The sequence below is a fragment of the Camelina sativa genome, chromosome 17 (assembly GCF_030686135.1).
Source record: "Camelina sativa cultivar CO46 ecotype springtype chromosome 17, ASM3068613v1".
NCBI classification, from domain to species: domain Eukaryota; kingdom Viridiplantae; phylum Streptophyta; class Magnoliopsida; order Brassicales; family Brassicaceae; genus Camelina; species Camelina sativa.
Window position 1 is genome coordinate 17069126 of NC_141896.1, and position 16097 is coordinate 17085222.

Here is a 16097-nt window from a genome sequence, read left to right on the forward strand (position 1 = left end):
TTATTTGTTTCTTCTTCTTCTTCTATAAGGCTTTTGACTTGTATAACTAATCATACATTTCCCTCTTCTGTTAATTAAGTACCATTCACACTTCTGCTCCTTCTTCTATTAATTTTCTCATCTTTTCATTTTAATTTTCCAACTTGAAATTGGAATATTTGACGGTGGAAAATGTTGAATTTTGACATTGGAGAGAGCCTAACTGCACTGCACGCAGGTCCCGCGTGTTATGATGTCTAGTATTTATGTTATAAATGCTGACTTGGACTCTCTCATTAAGCTTACAGTCGTGCTATTCCTAATGCTATTTTCTTCTATTTAAATTCAAAAAGGTAATGTAATTCTAGTAGAAAGAATAAAGAAATTACACATTTTCTCATATAGTGTCTTACGGTAGGCCACGTAATATATCTTCACACTACCATGAAAATAATCTCTCATAATGGATTATATTATCATTGGAGCTCCGACTAGTCTTTAATTAGAAAGAAGCTTAAATATTGTGGGTTCAATATTCGTCCACGGTATTTGAATAACTCAAAGGTTCTATATATATGCATATATTGAAATGTCTTCTCTTTCTCTATAATAAGTCACAACGACCGGATATTCGTGAGGATGCATATACAGTATATGTATTTAATTACTACAACCAACTAGATATGGTCTTCGCTTTGTAATCTTTCACGTGATTTGAACTTTAATTTATACGTTCAAATTAATGACACATAACTACAATGTATTATCGTGTTGATTTTCAAATGGAACATATAATTAATTAGCCGCGGTGCTCTGCGCTGTTTTATCTCCTCCACGCAATTACATTGGAGTAAGGGAAACAGCGTAAAGACGAGTTAACAAGTTTGAATGGACGTAAAGAACATAAATCAATGATGTTGATATGTACTAGTACTTTGTCTTCTTGTTCTTTTCCTAACAGATGTGTCATAAATTTGAGATTTAAACCATGCGAAGGTTTTGAAATGCAAATGAAGCTCTGGACAGATATATTTGGGCGATTCTCTATTGACTTCATATATTTGCCAAAACCATTGACTTCGTTGACCTCGATGTACGTAAGCTAATTGTCTCCGGGTCTTTTGGGTTTCATTTTTATAATTGTATTACGCAACTCTTTATATGGACCGGCTTGTTTTTACTATTTGCCACACATGATTAAGTCACTAAACTAATGCATCATTTAGCAATTGACTCAATAAGTTTACTAATTTTAATTATGGCTCTGATCGTTGGCACGTATACAGAAGAGGATTACGAAATCGACACAAGAAATTAAAAGTCAATCTACATGTCAATAAAATACTTGTTCGCCATAATTAATATGTGATAAGACTCTATAGTAATTCTATATATTTACATCATATACATTATATGAATATATATGTGTGCTTGTTGTGTGTATGTGTATATCCACGAATACACTTTTGTATATAAATTGATACGTATATACACATTATTACATGTAAATGTGTGTAAAGATACATCGATCTGTAGGGTTTATAAAAGTGATCAACTAGGAGAGCAACTAGCAGGAAAAAGAAAGCAAATCTTATCTTTACAAACTAGATCAGAAGAAACTAAAATATCTATGAGATAAAAAGGCGTAAGAGATAGACTACATAGTTGCTTAAAGAATTTGTTTTGTAAAAATAGCCAGCCCCAATTGGTTTAAAGTAAATTTATTTGACTTTATAAATGTTGGGTTGTGCGTACCGTGTCGGCAGATGGCAGCGCATAATTCCAACAAAATATATTTGTTCAAACCTATAACGGCGGATATCATATTATATGTGTTTTAGTGTGTTTAATGTAATTTTAGATTTGTAGTACATCATACAAGTGGAAATTACATTATTATTGATGAAATTGTTAAATGATTAAGTAAACAAAACTCCTACTTTGCATGGTTTGACCAAAATGATTTTTTCGTTTTATACATTGTAAATTAAATCGTTATTATTTGTCGACGAGAAATTTTATATGTAATCGTGTAACATGGTATTAGCCAATCGATGAATATATATAATTTTGATCATTGGATAAAATCGTGTGGTTTCAGGTCTATAGAGAGTTTTATCGAAACTAAAAAAAAAAAAGAAAAAACATGTTATTTGATTCAAACATGTTTCAAAAGTATTGTTATCATAAAAAGGAGTTGTGCAATATTATTCTCACCTACCTAAGGGTATTTTCCCTAATGATAAATTAGTATTATTCATAGTTACTTCTGTAGATATAAAACAGAAGTTGGCAATTTACTGTGATATTGGATATTACTTAACCACGCGAAGATGTGAATAAAGAAAATATATGTTACGTTGTTCTTTCCAATTGCACCTATACATTATATACGTGTTCATGTTATTATACAGTGTTTCAATTTGACTTACGATATCTATCCTTGGCAAAAAAAAATCATTTTCTTTTTGGTTGTATTTCAATATGGTTTTCATATTGATTCCACTCTATGAAAAATACAAGATCGGATCGGGATAAAAACCAACGAGAGCAAAGCCAATGGGTTTAAGTAATGGTTAACGATTCTCTCGATAGTGTTCCTTTTTCACTGGTCAACAAAAGCAGTCTCCTTTTTTTATTCTCACATGTGTTTTACATAAATATACTTGTTAATTACTCACCACTATTCTATAAATATCAATATTGATAGTTTAATACCTACTACTATTCTATCTCAGGACAGCCTAGATAAAATACTTTAAAGCTTGACGGAGTGTCTTCATTTTAAAGGGTCTTCTTGTCCTGTCTGGTCCTTTTATCTTCTTATTACTTACTGTACCAAAAAAAAAATAGTAGTTACTTAACTAAATCGAGATAGTCTTTATAAGTGAACTACATATTCTTGTAAAATTTCTCATTAGGGTGCGGCTAACATCTTTAGTACTTATTAGGCGTGTATGCAAAATTTAAATGGTTCATTAGTTCGATAGTCGAACTTGTAGATGATAATAGCCACTAATTGCAAATAGTTTGCCGACTGATTTTTGAAAAACTTTCCCCCGAAATCCGCCAAAACACATCACATTAAGAATAATACAATGTCATAACATAAGGAGCTGATTTGCTCGAGAATGAATGTAATCACATGAATTAGGTTTGCAATTATGATTTTTTAAAAAATTAGGTGTCCAGTGAGTTGATTGTACTGTATATACTTGTATAAGTCGCATGCTTCTTTTATTTATACTTTTTAAAAATGTGGGGAGCCACACATTAATTTTATTTAAATACTACTTAATTAGTTTTGGTAAGGTGGCCTAAGTTAGGCCATGTTATTAAATTACGACTCCACTGGATTTAAGTTTAACTTGTTAGGCTAACCTGATTATCCCCAATACAAAAATACTATAATGTTGTTATTTGACAGATATATCTGTGGGCATGCCCTACCATATATGGTGATTCTTATACCAAAATTGTGCGATGGAAGATAAGAATCCAAAATGAACGGCTGAGATGGAATGGGAATATTACTAAAAATAGGATGAAGTTTGGGTCCAGATAGATAGAAGAAATGATGAGGATGGTGCCGAGTGCTGCTGACCTTTTCGTCCTTCAAAACATAATATCTCTCTCACTAGTTGTCTTTCCCACTTGCATTGCATGGCCCAATTCTTCAATTAAACGACCGTTTCCAGTTACACCAAACCCCACCCATTTCAACTAATCTATGTTATGTGGCAATTTTTGCATGTTAATTACACGTACTCAACCCCATGAGTTTATTTATCTTCCATTTTTTCCCCACTAAAAAGTGATAAAAGTTTTTTCATGATGATTGAGACAGGCCAACATTCTTTAGTTAGGCAAACGCAAAAAATTTATTGTTTGGTTTGCGTTTTATGTTAATAAAATCAACGTAATTAAATACGATAAATATATGTTTCGAAAAATAAGGAAAAATCAGGAGGAATTTTTTTTTTTTTTTTTTTTTAAAGCAAAGAGCCTACTATATGTAGGAATTGTTTGAAAGTTTTCGATAGAAGAAGGTCAATGATGTCGATGATAACCAGATTACATGCATTATGTAAGGAGACGTTACTTGTGCGGTTGTGCCCATTTCAGCGTTTTGTTAATTGATAGATGAAAGATCCACGAATATGTGAAATCACTGAAAGGCTAACCTTTTTAATGTCGTTCATATATATTTATCTTTGAATTTCTGAATCTTGAATTTTCAGTATAATAACTAGTGAGCTATGAGTCTATGACCCTTTGATTAAGATAGATAAGTACTCTCCCCGTTTCAAAATATAGGATATTTTAACTAAAGCACGCAGATTAAGAAGTTTTTACTTTTAAAAAGCTCAACCAATCAAAAACAAGGCTGCATAATATAAAATATTAAACTAATCTAAAAGTTACATAGAAACTTGAAAACATCCTATATTGTGAAACAAAAAACTTTTCTAAAACATCTTATATTTTGAAACGGAGGGAGTATATTATTTTAACAGAAGACTTTTATATAGAATAATCTATTTGAGGAAATGGCAATGTTATTTAACAAACATGTATATAGCCTCTTAAAAAAAAGGATAAGTATTACTTTTGTTTCATTCAAAATGGATAAACATTCGAAAAAGGTAGGACCAAGAAAAGTGGAGAAAAAAAATTAGGTACTCTTGCTCCGTACAAGAATATGGCTTTGGGGGTAATACGAATCGATATGGGTTCATCTCCCCCTTCACATATGTACAATGTATTATTATCTCCTCTTCTGATCTTCTTGTCCCTATTCTTGATATACTCCTTAATATATATTTAATTCCAGTTCATATAATTGAGCAATAATTATATTTGAACTCATTAGTTATTATTATTGCTTGTGAAAACTGATCAAAACAACCAAAAATAGTTGACGTTTTAAGTTCTGCATTCAAACTAGGCCAGCTGTGTAATTCATGACGTGGAATATAATTTTATTTCATTGTGTGGGTATATAAATGAAACAAAAGAGAAACAGAGGAATGTATTTCTCAAATTAGTACTAATTCTTAAAAAAAAAAAAAACTTCATGCATAGGTAAGAACTAAGAAGGGACTAGTCACACTCTAGTCGTCAGCTAGATTGTGAGTCTCTTGGATTCGCTGGCGTTATTCGAACGTTGTATCAGTAGTCAGTACTGTGTAATTGATATGATTAGTTATTTGAACGATATTCACATTAAGAAGGTGTGTATCCATGATTTGAAGAGTTGAGTTATATAACTTATGTATGTCCGATGAAATAATATAAGTCAATTTTTTTTGATATGTTTGTAATTCAATCGACACTAATTAGCAATAATTATTAAGTTGGTTATTACTAATATGTCTTATTTCATGGCCGTAAAAATTATATATATATATATATATATATAGTTATCATTGAATCGACAAATCCCGATCAATAGTGAATTCCTACTAAGCGGGCAATTTCGTGAAGTCGAACTTCGGTAAAATCGGTTACAAAGGTGGTGTTATAACCACTTGACTAAAAACACTTCTCAAATATAATATTTTTTTTCTTACATGTTTTGGAAAAAAAAAAACTCACTTTCCATTAGGATGGAAAAACATATCCTTTTTTGAGTTGTGTTGCTTTAAAATTTGAGAAATTGAGTGTAAAAGAAGAAAGAATACAATGTGTTGGAAAGGCAACAATACATACTATGATTCTACGTACAAACAAGTGCTTATAAGATAAAAACCAAAACTATTGACTTGTAGGAAGGAAACATATGATGATGATAGAACCTAACAACGATCATGACAATTCCCAACTAAAGCAAAAGAAAATTTTGCATAATATGTAAAAAGAGACACGTCAAATACCAAATATGGAAGGGATGTGGGAATATAAATAGTTTCAAGAAAAGCTTCAAAGCGAGATGCACTATTTAATAGATAGATATATGTATATATAATTAGTTACAACAAAACAAAAGAAAACAAGAAAAGAGGGGAAGGTCTAAATCTCATGTGAACCCCCTTTCCCACTTGGCACTCTATTCTATCCCCATTTGCTTGCTATTACACATCGCCCATTACTCATATTTTTGTTCTATCTCTCAAACGAGTCAACTCTACTACAATAATTTTACATATCTATCTTAGCTACTATTCTTCATTTTTTTGTATGGACCATTCGATTTTCGGAAACTTCTTTTCTCTAAAAAAAAAAAAAAAAAAACACATATACAATATCGGACGAATTGTCAAATATGTTATTTATTTAGCCCATGCTTAACGCCGCATCAAGAGTCTCATTGCTATATAGTGTTGTAATTATTTTGTCTCTTAGTAAAAATTTCAGATTCTTTATTCTATCTAATATATAAATTATAATCTTCATGTTTCTCAATGCATTTGATATAGACTCCCTATAGTATATTACCGTGTAAAGAACTAATTATAGCAAACAAATAACAATAGAAGAAACAAAAGGACTAATTAAAAGGTACCAAAATTAGTACGAATATGTGATAATAATAAATAAATAAAAGTACATACAATACAATACAACACTAATACCCCATATGTTGGTTTTTGGACTCTAGTTCCCACGAAACTTCCTCTACAAAACATAATTTTGCCATTCTTGCAAGACTTGACCCTACTCTTCTCTTCTGCACCCCTTCCCCCTTTTTTATTTTATTTTTTCTTTCACCTTTCTTCTCTAAATAGTAAATAACATTTACCCCACATTTTAACATTTATCCTTATTAAATTAACATACATGCACTTCCCTTGTATATATATATATATACTCCAACCCCATATCCTCATAAAGCAAATAAACACAAAACCCATTTCTCCATTTTTCTTATTATTTCCTCTCTTAGACAACAACAAAAAAAAACAAAAATGGATTACAGCTGTGTTGTAGACGACAGTAGTACAACGTCAGAGTCTCTCTCCATCTCTACTCCGAAGGAGATGATGAACAAACTCTCTTCTCCTCCTCCTCCTCCGTCGACGACGACGCGTCTTTACAGAATGGGAAGCGGCGGAAGCAGCGTCGTTTTGGATTCAGACAACGGAGTCGAGACCGAGTCACGCAAGCTCCCTTCTTCCAAATACAAAGGCGTCGTCCCTCAGCCTAACGGCAGATGGGGCGCTCAGATTTACGAGAAGCACCAGCGTGTCTGGCTCGGTACGTTCAACGAGGAAGAAGAAGCCGCCACTTCTTACGACATCGCCGCCAGGAGGTTCCGCGGCCGCGACGCCGTCACTAATTTCAAATCTCCTACGACGACGGACGCCGAGTCTGCTTTTCTTGACGCTCACTCTAAAGCCGAGATCGTTGACATGCTGAGGAAACACACTTACGCCGACGAGCTTGAGCAGAGCAGACGGAAATTTGTTAACGGTAACGGTAATCGCTGTGGGTCGGAGACGGCGGTGTCATCAAACGACGCTGTTTCGAGAGCGCGTGAGGTTTTGTTCGAGAAGGCTGTTACGCCGAGCGACGTCGGGAAGCTGAACCGGTTGGTGATACCGAAACAACACGCGGAGAAACATTTTCCGTTACCGGCGATGACGACGACGGCGATGGGGATGAGTCCGTCTCCGGCGAAGGGTGTGTTGATTAACTTGGAAGACAGAACAGGGAAAGTGTGGCGGTTCCGTTACAGTTACTGGAACAGCAGTCAAAGTTACGTGTTGACCAAGGGGTGGAGCCGGTTCGTTAAAGAGAAGAATCTTCGAGCCGGTGATGTGGTTTGTTTCGAGAGATCTACCGGACCAGACCGGCAATTGTATATTGACTGGAAAGTCCGGTCTAGTCCGGTTCAGACTGTGGTTAGGCTTTTCGGAGTCAACATTTTCAATGTGACGACGACTGGTAATCCAAACGACGTCGCAGTGGAGTGTGGTGGTGGCAAGAAGAGATCTCGGGAAGATGATTTGTTTTCGTTAGGGTGTTCCAAGAAGCAGACGATGATTAACATCTTGTGACAATTTCCATTTTTAAAAAATTTGTTTTTTTTTTTTTTATTTGGCAATGTTTTTTAATTAAAATTGGCAAGTTGTAAATTAGGACAAAGACCAAGAAAAATGACAACTAGACAAAATAGTTTTTGTTTACATCTAATTTAGGGTTTGTTTTTCACTCTCTCTCAAATATTATGATATATATGTGTTTAATTTCCACCTTCAATCTTATTATACCAATCTTAATCTATTGCATATTTGTCAATTAATTGGGATATAATTTGTTTGGAGTTGGAGTATATAATCCCACTAATATTTATGCATGTACATGTACTTACATATATACATTATTGGAGAAAATATCTTATATGATCGATCAAACAGAATAGTTTATATTGTTAAATGTCAACATGTCCAATAAGAAAACGTGGGTGAGATACGAAAAATCTATTTACGTGGTTGAGAGATGCTTTAAACGGAGAACAACAACATCGATCGTTCAAAGATTATGTACGTTTGGCTGCTTAAACTAAGATTAAAAACTGTTTCCGTGTACGGTTTTGTGGAAAACACTGACCAAAATAATTAAGAACATGCACGGGATCTAAATTTACGGTTTTAGAACCATTTGATATATATTTAATACAAGTACATGATCTCGAAGTTGATAATTGTTTGTCTTATGCCGTATGATTCATGCATCTTGTTTATTTCACGAAGTATAGTTGTGTTTTTAAAAAGAGAATCAATTAGATCTTATAAAGTTATAGGCTACATAAAATGTATGTGCAGTCGACACTGGTTCATGTACTGCTTTTCTTATAATGCAATAATTAACCACAGCTTTTAGTTTTTCTAACATTTACCGGACACTGCCAATATATTTATATTCACTGTAATGTTGAAATATTTTGGTAAGTTGATGAAAGTACGTAACTGTAGTCAGGTTCGAATAGCAGAAAGAAAATAAAATCTAAAACTACTTGTAATATGAATTTGTTATGTAGTACTCAAACCTTAACATAATTGTGAAGTAAAGATTGTTTCATTATTAACAAAAAAAAAAAAAAAAAAAAAAAACTATTTTCCCGATTAAACGTATAACATGATTAAATTTTCTAAAACATGTTTTCAATAAAACCCAAAAAGTAGATAGAGTAAAAGCAAAATAGTCGACTCTCTTCTCTTGTTGTCTTGTTGAATATCATTGCTCTCGTGACTTAAAGCCCATAACGTACACAGCCCATGATCATTAACGTTTGTGCAAACTAGAAATTTAAAATTTGATATCTGAGTTGAACCATTCTGACCTTCTTCGTCAAAATATTACATGAGACATCAAAATTAATATGAAAGTCTGACTGTAATACAAAAAAAATTATACCTGGCGTTATGGAATCTCAACTAAGCAAAAGCCTTGAAACGTTTTGACATATTGTAAGTGTTCATCCCTTGAGGAGTTCAACATATCACATTAAGAGGTAGAATAGATTATGGGATTTGAAAATTGGTCAAATTTACTACAGTTTTTTTTTTTTACTGCTATAGTGCGAGAGAAAAAGAAGATTCAATCATCTGTTGTGGCTACTCCAAATTTTCAGTCATATGATATTGTTTACCATGTTTGTGCTTTAGTTTTTTGACTATGTAATACACAATCTCATAATGACAGTAAAAATATAATTGTTTATATCGCCAAAAGATAACCTGCGCAGTGCGCGGGTACTCATCTAGTAAAAGAATGAAAGGTAAGTGAATATTGAAGGAGATTAAAAGGAAAAAAGAAGATGTAAGAGAGACAAACAAAAGTTAAACCTTTAGGAAGATAGAGCTGAACAACTGAAGGGGATACTCTTGAGGCTATTTCTGCAAAGGCAAAAGCTCCCAAACACTCTGGTGGAAAGCTTTTATGTGGGTGCTTCTACAAAAAAAAAAAGGCATGGTAAAGTTGTCATCAGTGAGAATGAAACAAACAGTTTCATATCCATATGGATTAATGGGATGCACGACGATTGATTAGAGAAAAAAAAAGAGACCTTGTTGGTGTCAGGTTGTCCATGAGACTGGTTTGAGGCAGCCATCATGAAGTTATTTAAATAATGTATGTTTTATAGTATGTCAATATAAGATATAATTTTGTAAATATAATTTTAAAAAGCAAGATGTTATATTATGAGTAATTTAATATATATTAATTTTTTTGTTTTAATGTACTTGATTTTTTGAAATTGTTTTATATTATAGTGACATATTATTGACCCGTATTATAACAAATCAAATTAGAGTGTTTATAATTTGTAACTTTTTGATATATTAAATATTTATGATATTTTTAAATATTTCAAATTAAATTATTTAAAATATATAAAATATATAAAATTATACAATTTAACAAAAGAAATATATGAAATTGAATATATATTTATTAAAAAATAATATTACTAAAGCTTGAATATTTTATAGATTGAATAATTTATATTCGTTTTTTAAAAATTCAAATTATGGTGTATCCAGAAATAAAACTATTTTTTAATTATGTTACAAAAATAGAATCATATAAGAGAAGAGGTGAATTATAATAATAAGTAACAAATCAATATGGTAAGTTAGATACCAAAATTTTTTATTTGATGAATAATTTAAGACAATCGATTGATAATCAAGTTAACATATTTTAGTTATATTTTAATTGATAATCAAGTCAACCCGTAAATGATGAGTATATTAATAATATATAGCTTAAACCGTCTAAATTATTAATGTCTTAATTTTATAATCAACTAATAGTTCATATATTTATTATATAGTCTACCAAAAAGAAATCGCGTACTTCCGACATAATAAAATAGAGATAATGAATTGGATGCGTAAAATTGTACTCTTTATTTTTGGTTTAAATTTGATGGTATTCATGAGGTACTATAATTTACTAATTTATAATGAATTGGATGCGCAAAATTGTACACTTTATTTTTGGTTTGAATTTGATGGTATTGGAATGACATATATGTTATTTGACTTATAAAACATCAACAAATGAAAACACTAGAGACAACTGAACACTGAGAAGAGAATTGTCCCGAATGATATAGGAATGTTGCTGTTAATTTCAGTGCGCGGTTTATGTGCAAATCATCATCTGTTACTTTAATGTTTTTATAATTAGAGATATATAAACATAAGAAATTTGTTACCTAGGAGGTCAAACAAAAAACTGGTATAGATAACAATGTAACAGACTACTAATGTAATGACTATTAAAAAAAAATTTCTCTCTCGATTTTTGGTTTTTTTCCTCAATAATCAATATAATGTGTATATATCTTTGTCAAAGCATGAGTTCGTTTTGCTTCATAAAGATACTCATCATTTTATATTCATTTTCAACCGATTCTTAACATGTTATATACTTGTATATTCATCTACAATAATACTAAGTGAATGAATAAAAGTAATATACGTCCAATAAATTAGTCTGTTAAACTTCACCCACTGTTTTACCAACTTAAATGTTTGCTATTTTTAAAAAATATTAACTGTTGCAATTGACATTTACCTAATTAATTTAGTAGTGAGATAACTACAGTACCTAACTAATTAACTCTCACTGGAATCGTATAACTAACTAATTAAATAGATACAACTGGGATCCCAAGCAAATGACAGTTCACCTGCCACCTCAGCTAATTTTAAGACCATGCTATAGATGAGTGTGTCAACGTAATTTAGAATCCATTGATTCACCCATAGTGACTATAGTAAATAAGATATCAAAAAGAAAAAAAAAAATGTTATTGAATCAATGAAAGTGGATACTAATACTATTATTTTTGTCACAATTTGTTTGGGTTATTAAGGGAAGAGAAGGCTGACAATCTTGTCCTACATTTGCAGAAGAGAAGATTCAGTTTTAAACACAAAAATATCAAATATCAAAACATATCTTCATAAATAACTAAAGGATAGGTGATGCCATGGTTAGCTGTATTTGAGGTAGAGGGAGGGCCACTTGGCCTTTAGGGGAAGGCAAGGGTCAGCTTTTGTTAATCCAACCTCTTTTTAGAAGGGGTGTTTAATGCAAATTTAAGACATTTGAATCCGATGATTTATCTCCTGATTACATGGATCACTGTCTTAAGAATTTAAATTAAGAACTTCAAAAACTAGTCTTCTGAACTTAAAGTAGGCGTTGAATTTTATTTGAAGATATTTTCCACTTTTTTTTTTGGCAAAAAAAAACAGTACGTTTTCCAAAAATATACATGAATATTTTTATTTCATGTTCCAAAACTCAATGAACATTGGTGATGGACCTGATGGTTATGAGTTATGACTTTGTATTTTGAGATATATAGTAGTAGACTAGTAGGGCTAATGAATTGTTATGATGGAATAGTGGTTAGCTGAATTAACAAAACTCTTGTGTGAAGCTATGATGAAAGTTAAAAGGATATATTTTAGATAGATGATTTTATTTATTTTAAGTCTTTTAACAGATCATAGGAATCGAAAACATGAATCACACTTCTGAAACGTCGACAACACTTGGGTTATGCATGTTAAGAAACAATCTCTTCAGCGTTTTTTACCTTTTAATAAATGATTCGTCTTAAAAGAATAATCTTATTCACAATAAGAAAACTTTAAAATGGTAGAGAATATCTAAAACTCAATAGAGATAAAAAAAAAAAAAGGAAAAAAAAAAGAAGAGAATATACTTTGGACAGCACAGATATCATATTTAAAAGGAAAAAGCATACATACAGTATATGTTTTTTTTTAATAAGAAATCATTTTTTCTTGCGATTCCTCTAATCAGCTGCAAGAAAAATGACAAAGAAAATATATGCTTCTTTAAAAAAACAAAAGAACCAGAATATTCGGCCACGGGGACCATACACACCTCAAAATGAAAACAAACGAAAAATTGAATTTTTAGAAAAATTCTACCACACCACATTATTTGATTATTTATTTTCAACATTAATAAAGAATCTGTGTAGGTCGTTTTATTAATTATTTAAAATTTTTTAAATAATCACCGCCTTGGAAGCAAAAAAATGATTATGCTTTTCTCTCTTTAAATGGTCTTTGGTCTATTCTTTATGAACACGTTTCCACGTGGACCGTTTATGAAAGCGCGTTACTACTAACCACAACCATGGCACCACCACAATGGATCAGGCAAACTAAACATAAAATTCTTACGTGTTAGTATAATCGTCTTTGTTAATGTAAGATAAATATAATTTACCAATTCGGATGTTGGATTGTAATTTACTCGAACGATAAAAAAAACATATATCTTACTTTATTGTGTGTAAATATATCTCTATCGTTTACAGTTTATTCAAAAAAAACTTAAACCTAGCTAGAATGAACATTCTTGGTGTTACAAAACAATATTTATGAAGAAACGAATTCTTTCATACAAAATCGGGAACTATTTAGGAAAGAGGAAGAAGGTGTTGTGTGTGTGTTGAAGAAGACGTTGCCGGCGATTTGCAACGATGGCTGCTACTTCTCTCTCCCGACGGTGAAGATTGCGGAGGTGGTTGTGTAGCTATAGGAGCGTAAACTCTTGTATTCGTAGCACGATCATGCGACGACGGCACCCAAATGCCTTCCACTACCATGAACTGCCGTTGTTGTTGTTGTTGTGGATTTTCTCCCCCGTTGGTTGATGACGGAGTAGCTGGTCTTCTTGTGTGCAATCTATATTTCTGTTAAAAATCAAGAAACTTCAACATTAGTATAAGTTATATATAGAATTATGTAACTATGAATCTATGATTAGCGAGAGAACGTAACATATATGATTCGTGTTATTACCTGTAAATGGCTTTTTACTTCGTCATTGGTTAAACCATCGACCTTCATGAGATCTCTAATCTGCTTAGGTGTAGCAACTGCATATTTCGCAATAAAACCAATTAAAATGAATATTTATTTACTAATTGTTATTAACAAATCTAGATACGAACAATCTAAGGATTTATAATCTTTACCATGTGATCCTCCTAACTGCTGAAGCGCGTGCAAGAATCTCCTGTGTAACTCCGGTGACCAGCAACGTCTTTGTTTCCTATTGGAATGAGATTGTTTTAGCTGCTCAAACTCGCTTTTACCTCCGACTGTTTCGGCCGTGGAGCTAGATGTCGTCGTAGGCGTCGGGCTGATTGTTTTTAGCGGTTGAGGAGAATGATCATTAGCCTTATTAGGTTTCTCTTTTTGAAACGGTTGAAAAGCACCGGCGTTGTTGCGTTTGACCTCAATGACAGCCGCAGCGGCCTTCTTGTTAATGACTTGATGATCATCCTCTTTAGGTTGTGGATCTGGCGACTGGTTCCATAGCTGAACAGATCTAAGCCAATCTGATTTCTTCTTATCACCGTTACTTTCATTGTTCATCTTCATCTTCTTCTCGTCAGCTCCATCTTTATCGTTTTCATGATCAGACGATGAAGATGAACTCCACTTGATAGGGATGAACTCTTCAAACACGGCAGCACCACCACCGCCGCACTCGCTCGTAGTCCGCTCAGAACATTCTGATGGGCTACGAACATGTTCGGACATAGACGACGATCCCGATAGCTCTTTCCGACAGGACTCGATCGCTATAAAAATATATAAACAATTAATATAATTATGAAACTAGAGTTGAATGAAAACCAAAATAATATCAAAAGTGTACATACCTTGGGTAACAAGCTCTAAACAGAGAGGAAGCTCACGCTGAAAGACAAGAATCTTTTTATGTTCTTCTTCAAGGGCTTCAACATATTCATGACATCTCTTCATTTTGTGGGTGTAATCGTCCATGCCAAAGCTCTTAAGATCTAAGCTAAAGACTAGTGAGACAGAACATATAAATCTAGAGAGAAATAGGAAGAGAGAGAGATTGGATCTAAACGAGAGAGAGAGGAGAATAAGTAAGCTTGACGGTCAAGTTGGGAAGTTTTAAGGAGAGAAAGAAAGAGAGAGAGAGAGAGATGATAGAATTGGTGTCTAATCAAGGTCGGGCCGTCGCGTACCTAAAAACCGAATCTTTTGATGTTTTTTTAAAAAAAAAAAGCTAAAAAGATTTATTCGGATTTGTGGGAAACGGGTAGAATAGTAAAATAGCATAAAGATTTTTAGGATTTGTTGATGGATGATTCATACAAGAGGAGGAATATTCTTTAGGGATATGGGATTCCTTACCATATTCAATCACATCTGGCGATGACGTCAGCATTCTCATGACGTTGAGATAAGAACGACGACTCCATTTCGAGTCATTTTAGTATTGTAGTTACTAGTAGTAGTGACCCTTCCGTTATTTTCTCCCTATTATAGAAATATACACATGATTTTGTTGTATCTCAAAGATTAAACAAACGAGGGAAGAATATACTAGTACCCACCATTGTAGATTCCATACGTTGGACGTTGTGTATTTTTTAATTTTTTAATTTTGTACTTTTCCTTCTGTTCTTTTTCCCCCTAATATAAAACCTCAAGAAAACACTAAAATTTTCTTTTATATGAAAGTTTGACATCGACTAATAAAAGGAATCCCAACACACACAAATGTAAAGATGTAAATAGAAAACCAAATAATTATATTAAATGAAATTACATTTTTGAACAGAATAAAAAAAAAAAAAGAGCAAAAAAGAAAAAGAAAAAGAAAGTAATCTACATACTTTTGTGGAAGTGGAGGAATATTCCTTGGGTGTAGTAGATGAGAAAATAATAAGAAACAAAAATGTGAAGGGGAGAATCTTTGAAGAAGAGTGACATTCACACATTATTATTATTATTATTATCGATATATCCAGATCGCGTTTCCTCTTTAATTAGTTTTGACCCTTGACGTTACCGAAGAGCCACCTTTCCTTAACCTGCCCGCACCAACCTCTACATTTTCACGCGCTTCGGTCTGCGTCGTTGTGTGTTTTCCTTGTGTATTCTTCGAAGGTTCAAGCAAAATTCTCGTGAATATACCTGACACGCCAATTCTTCGCCAGTCTTTAAATTAATTTGTTGTGGGAAAAGAAAAAAAAAAACACAAACTTAATTCTCATTTTCTCGTCAAATAAAATATCCAAAGTTTATGAGAATTAAGTTTGTGTTTTTTTTTTTCTTGTGTGATGG

At 32.4% G+C, this 16097-nt stretch overlaps 2 protein-coding genes across 2 annotated transcripts; one reads left to right on the forward strand and one right to left on the reverse strand.

Annotated features, from left to right (window-relative positions):
• The first annotated feature begins 6637 nt into the window (after window positions 1–6637).
• LOC104756941 (AP2/ERF and B3 domain-containing transcription repressor TEM1-like) lies at window positions 6638–8181 on the forward strand. Its single transcript, XM_010479608.3, has one exon. It carries the CDS (start codon window positions 6888–6890, stop codon window positions 7977–7979), a length of 1092 nt encoding a protein of 363 aa, XP_010477910.1. The 5' UTR covers window positions 6638–6887; the 3' UTR covers window positions 7980–8181.
• Window positions 8182–13244: 5063 nt separating this feature from the next.
• LOC104756939 (transcription factor HHO3) lies at window positions 13245–15010 on the reverse strand. Its single transcript, XM_010479607.2, has 4 exons — window positions 14657–15010; window positions 13964–14575; window positions 13788–13864; window positions 13245–13678 (listed from the first exon to the last, which is right to left on the reverse strand). Exons 1-4 carry the CDS (start codon window positions 14778–14780, stop codon window positions 13403–13405), a joined length of 1089 nt encoding a protein of 362 aa, XP_010477909.1. The 5' UTR covers window positions 14781–15010; the 3' UTR covers window positions 13245–13402.
• Window positions 15011–16097: the final 1087 nt, after the last annotated feature.

What these genes read in the sequence shown, in the direction of transcription:
- LOC104756941 (XM_010479608.3), top strand. Translation starts at nt 6,888, where the DNA reads ATGGATTACAGCTGTGTTGTAGACGACAGTAGTACAACGTCAGAGTCT.
- LOC104756939 (XM_010479607.2), bottom strand. Translation starts at nt 14,780, where the DNA reads ATGGACGATTACACCCACAAAATGAAGAGATGTCATGAATATGTTGAA. An exon ending in GCAGTTAGGAGGATCACATG is followed by an intron (nt 13,865 to 13,963) that starts GTAAAGATTATA and finishes CGAAATATGCAG; the next exon opens with TTGCTACACCTAAGCAGATT. An exon ending in AAGTAAAAAGCCATTTACAG is followed by an intron (nt 13,679 to 13,787) that starts GTAATAACACGA and finishes GATTTTTAACAG; the next exon opens with AAATATAGATTGCACACAAG.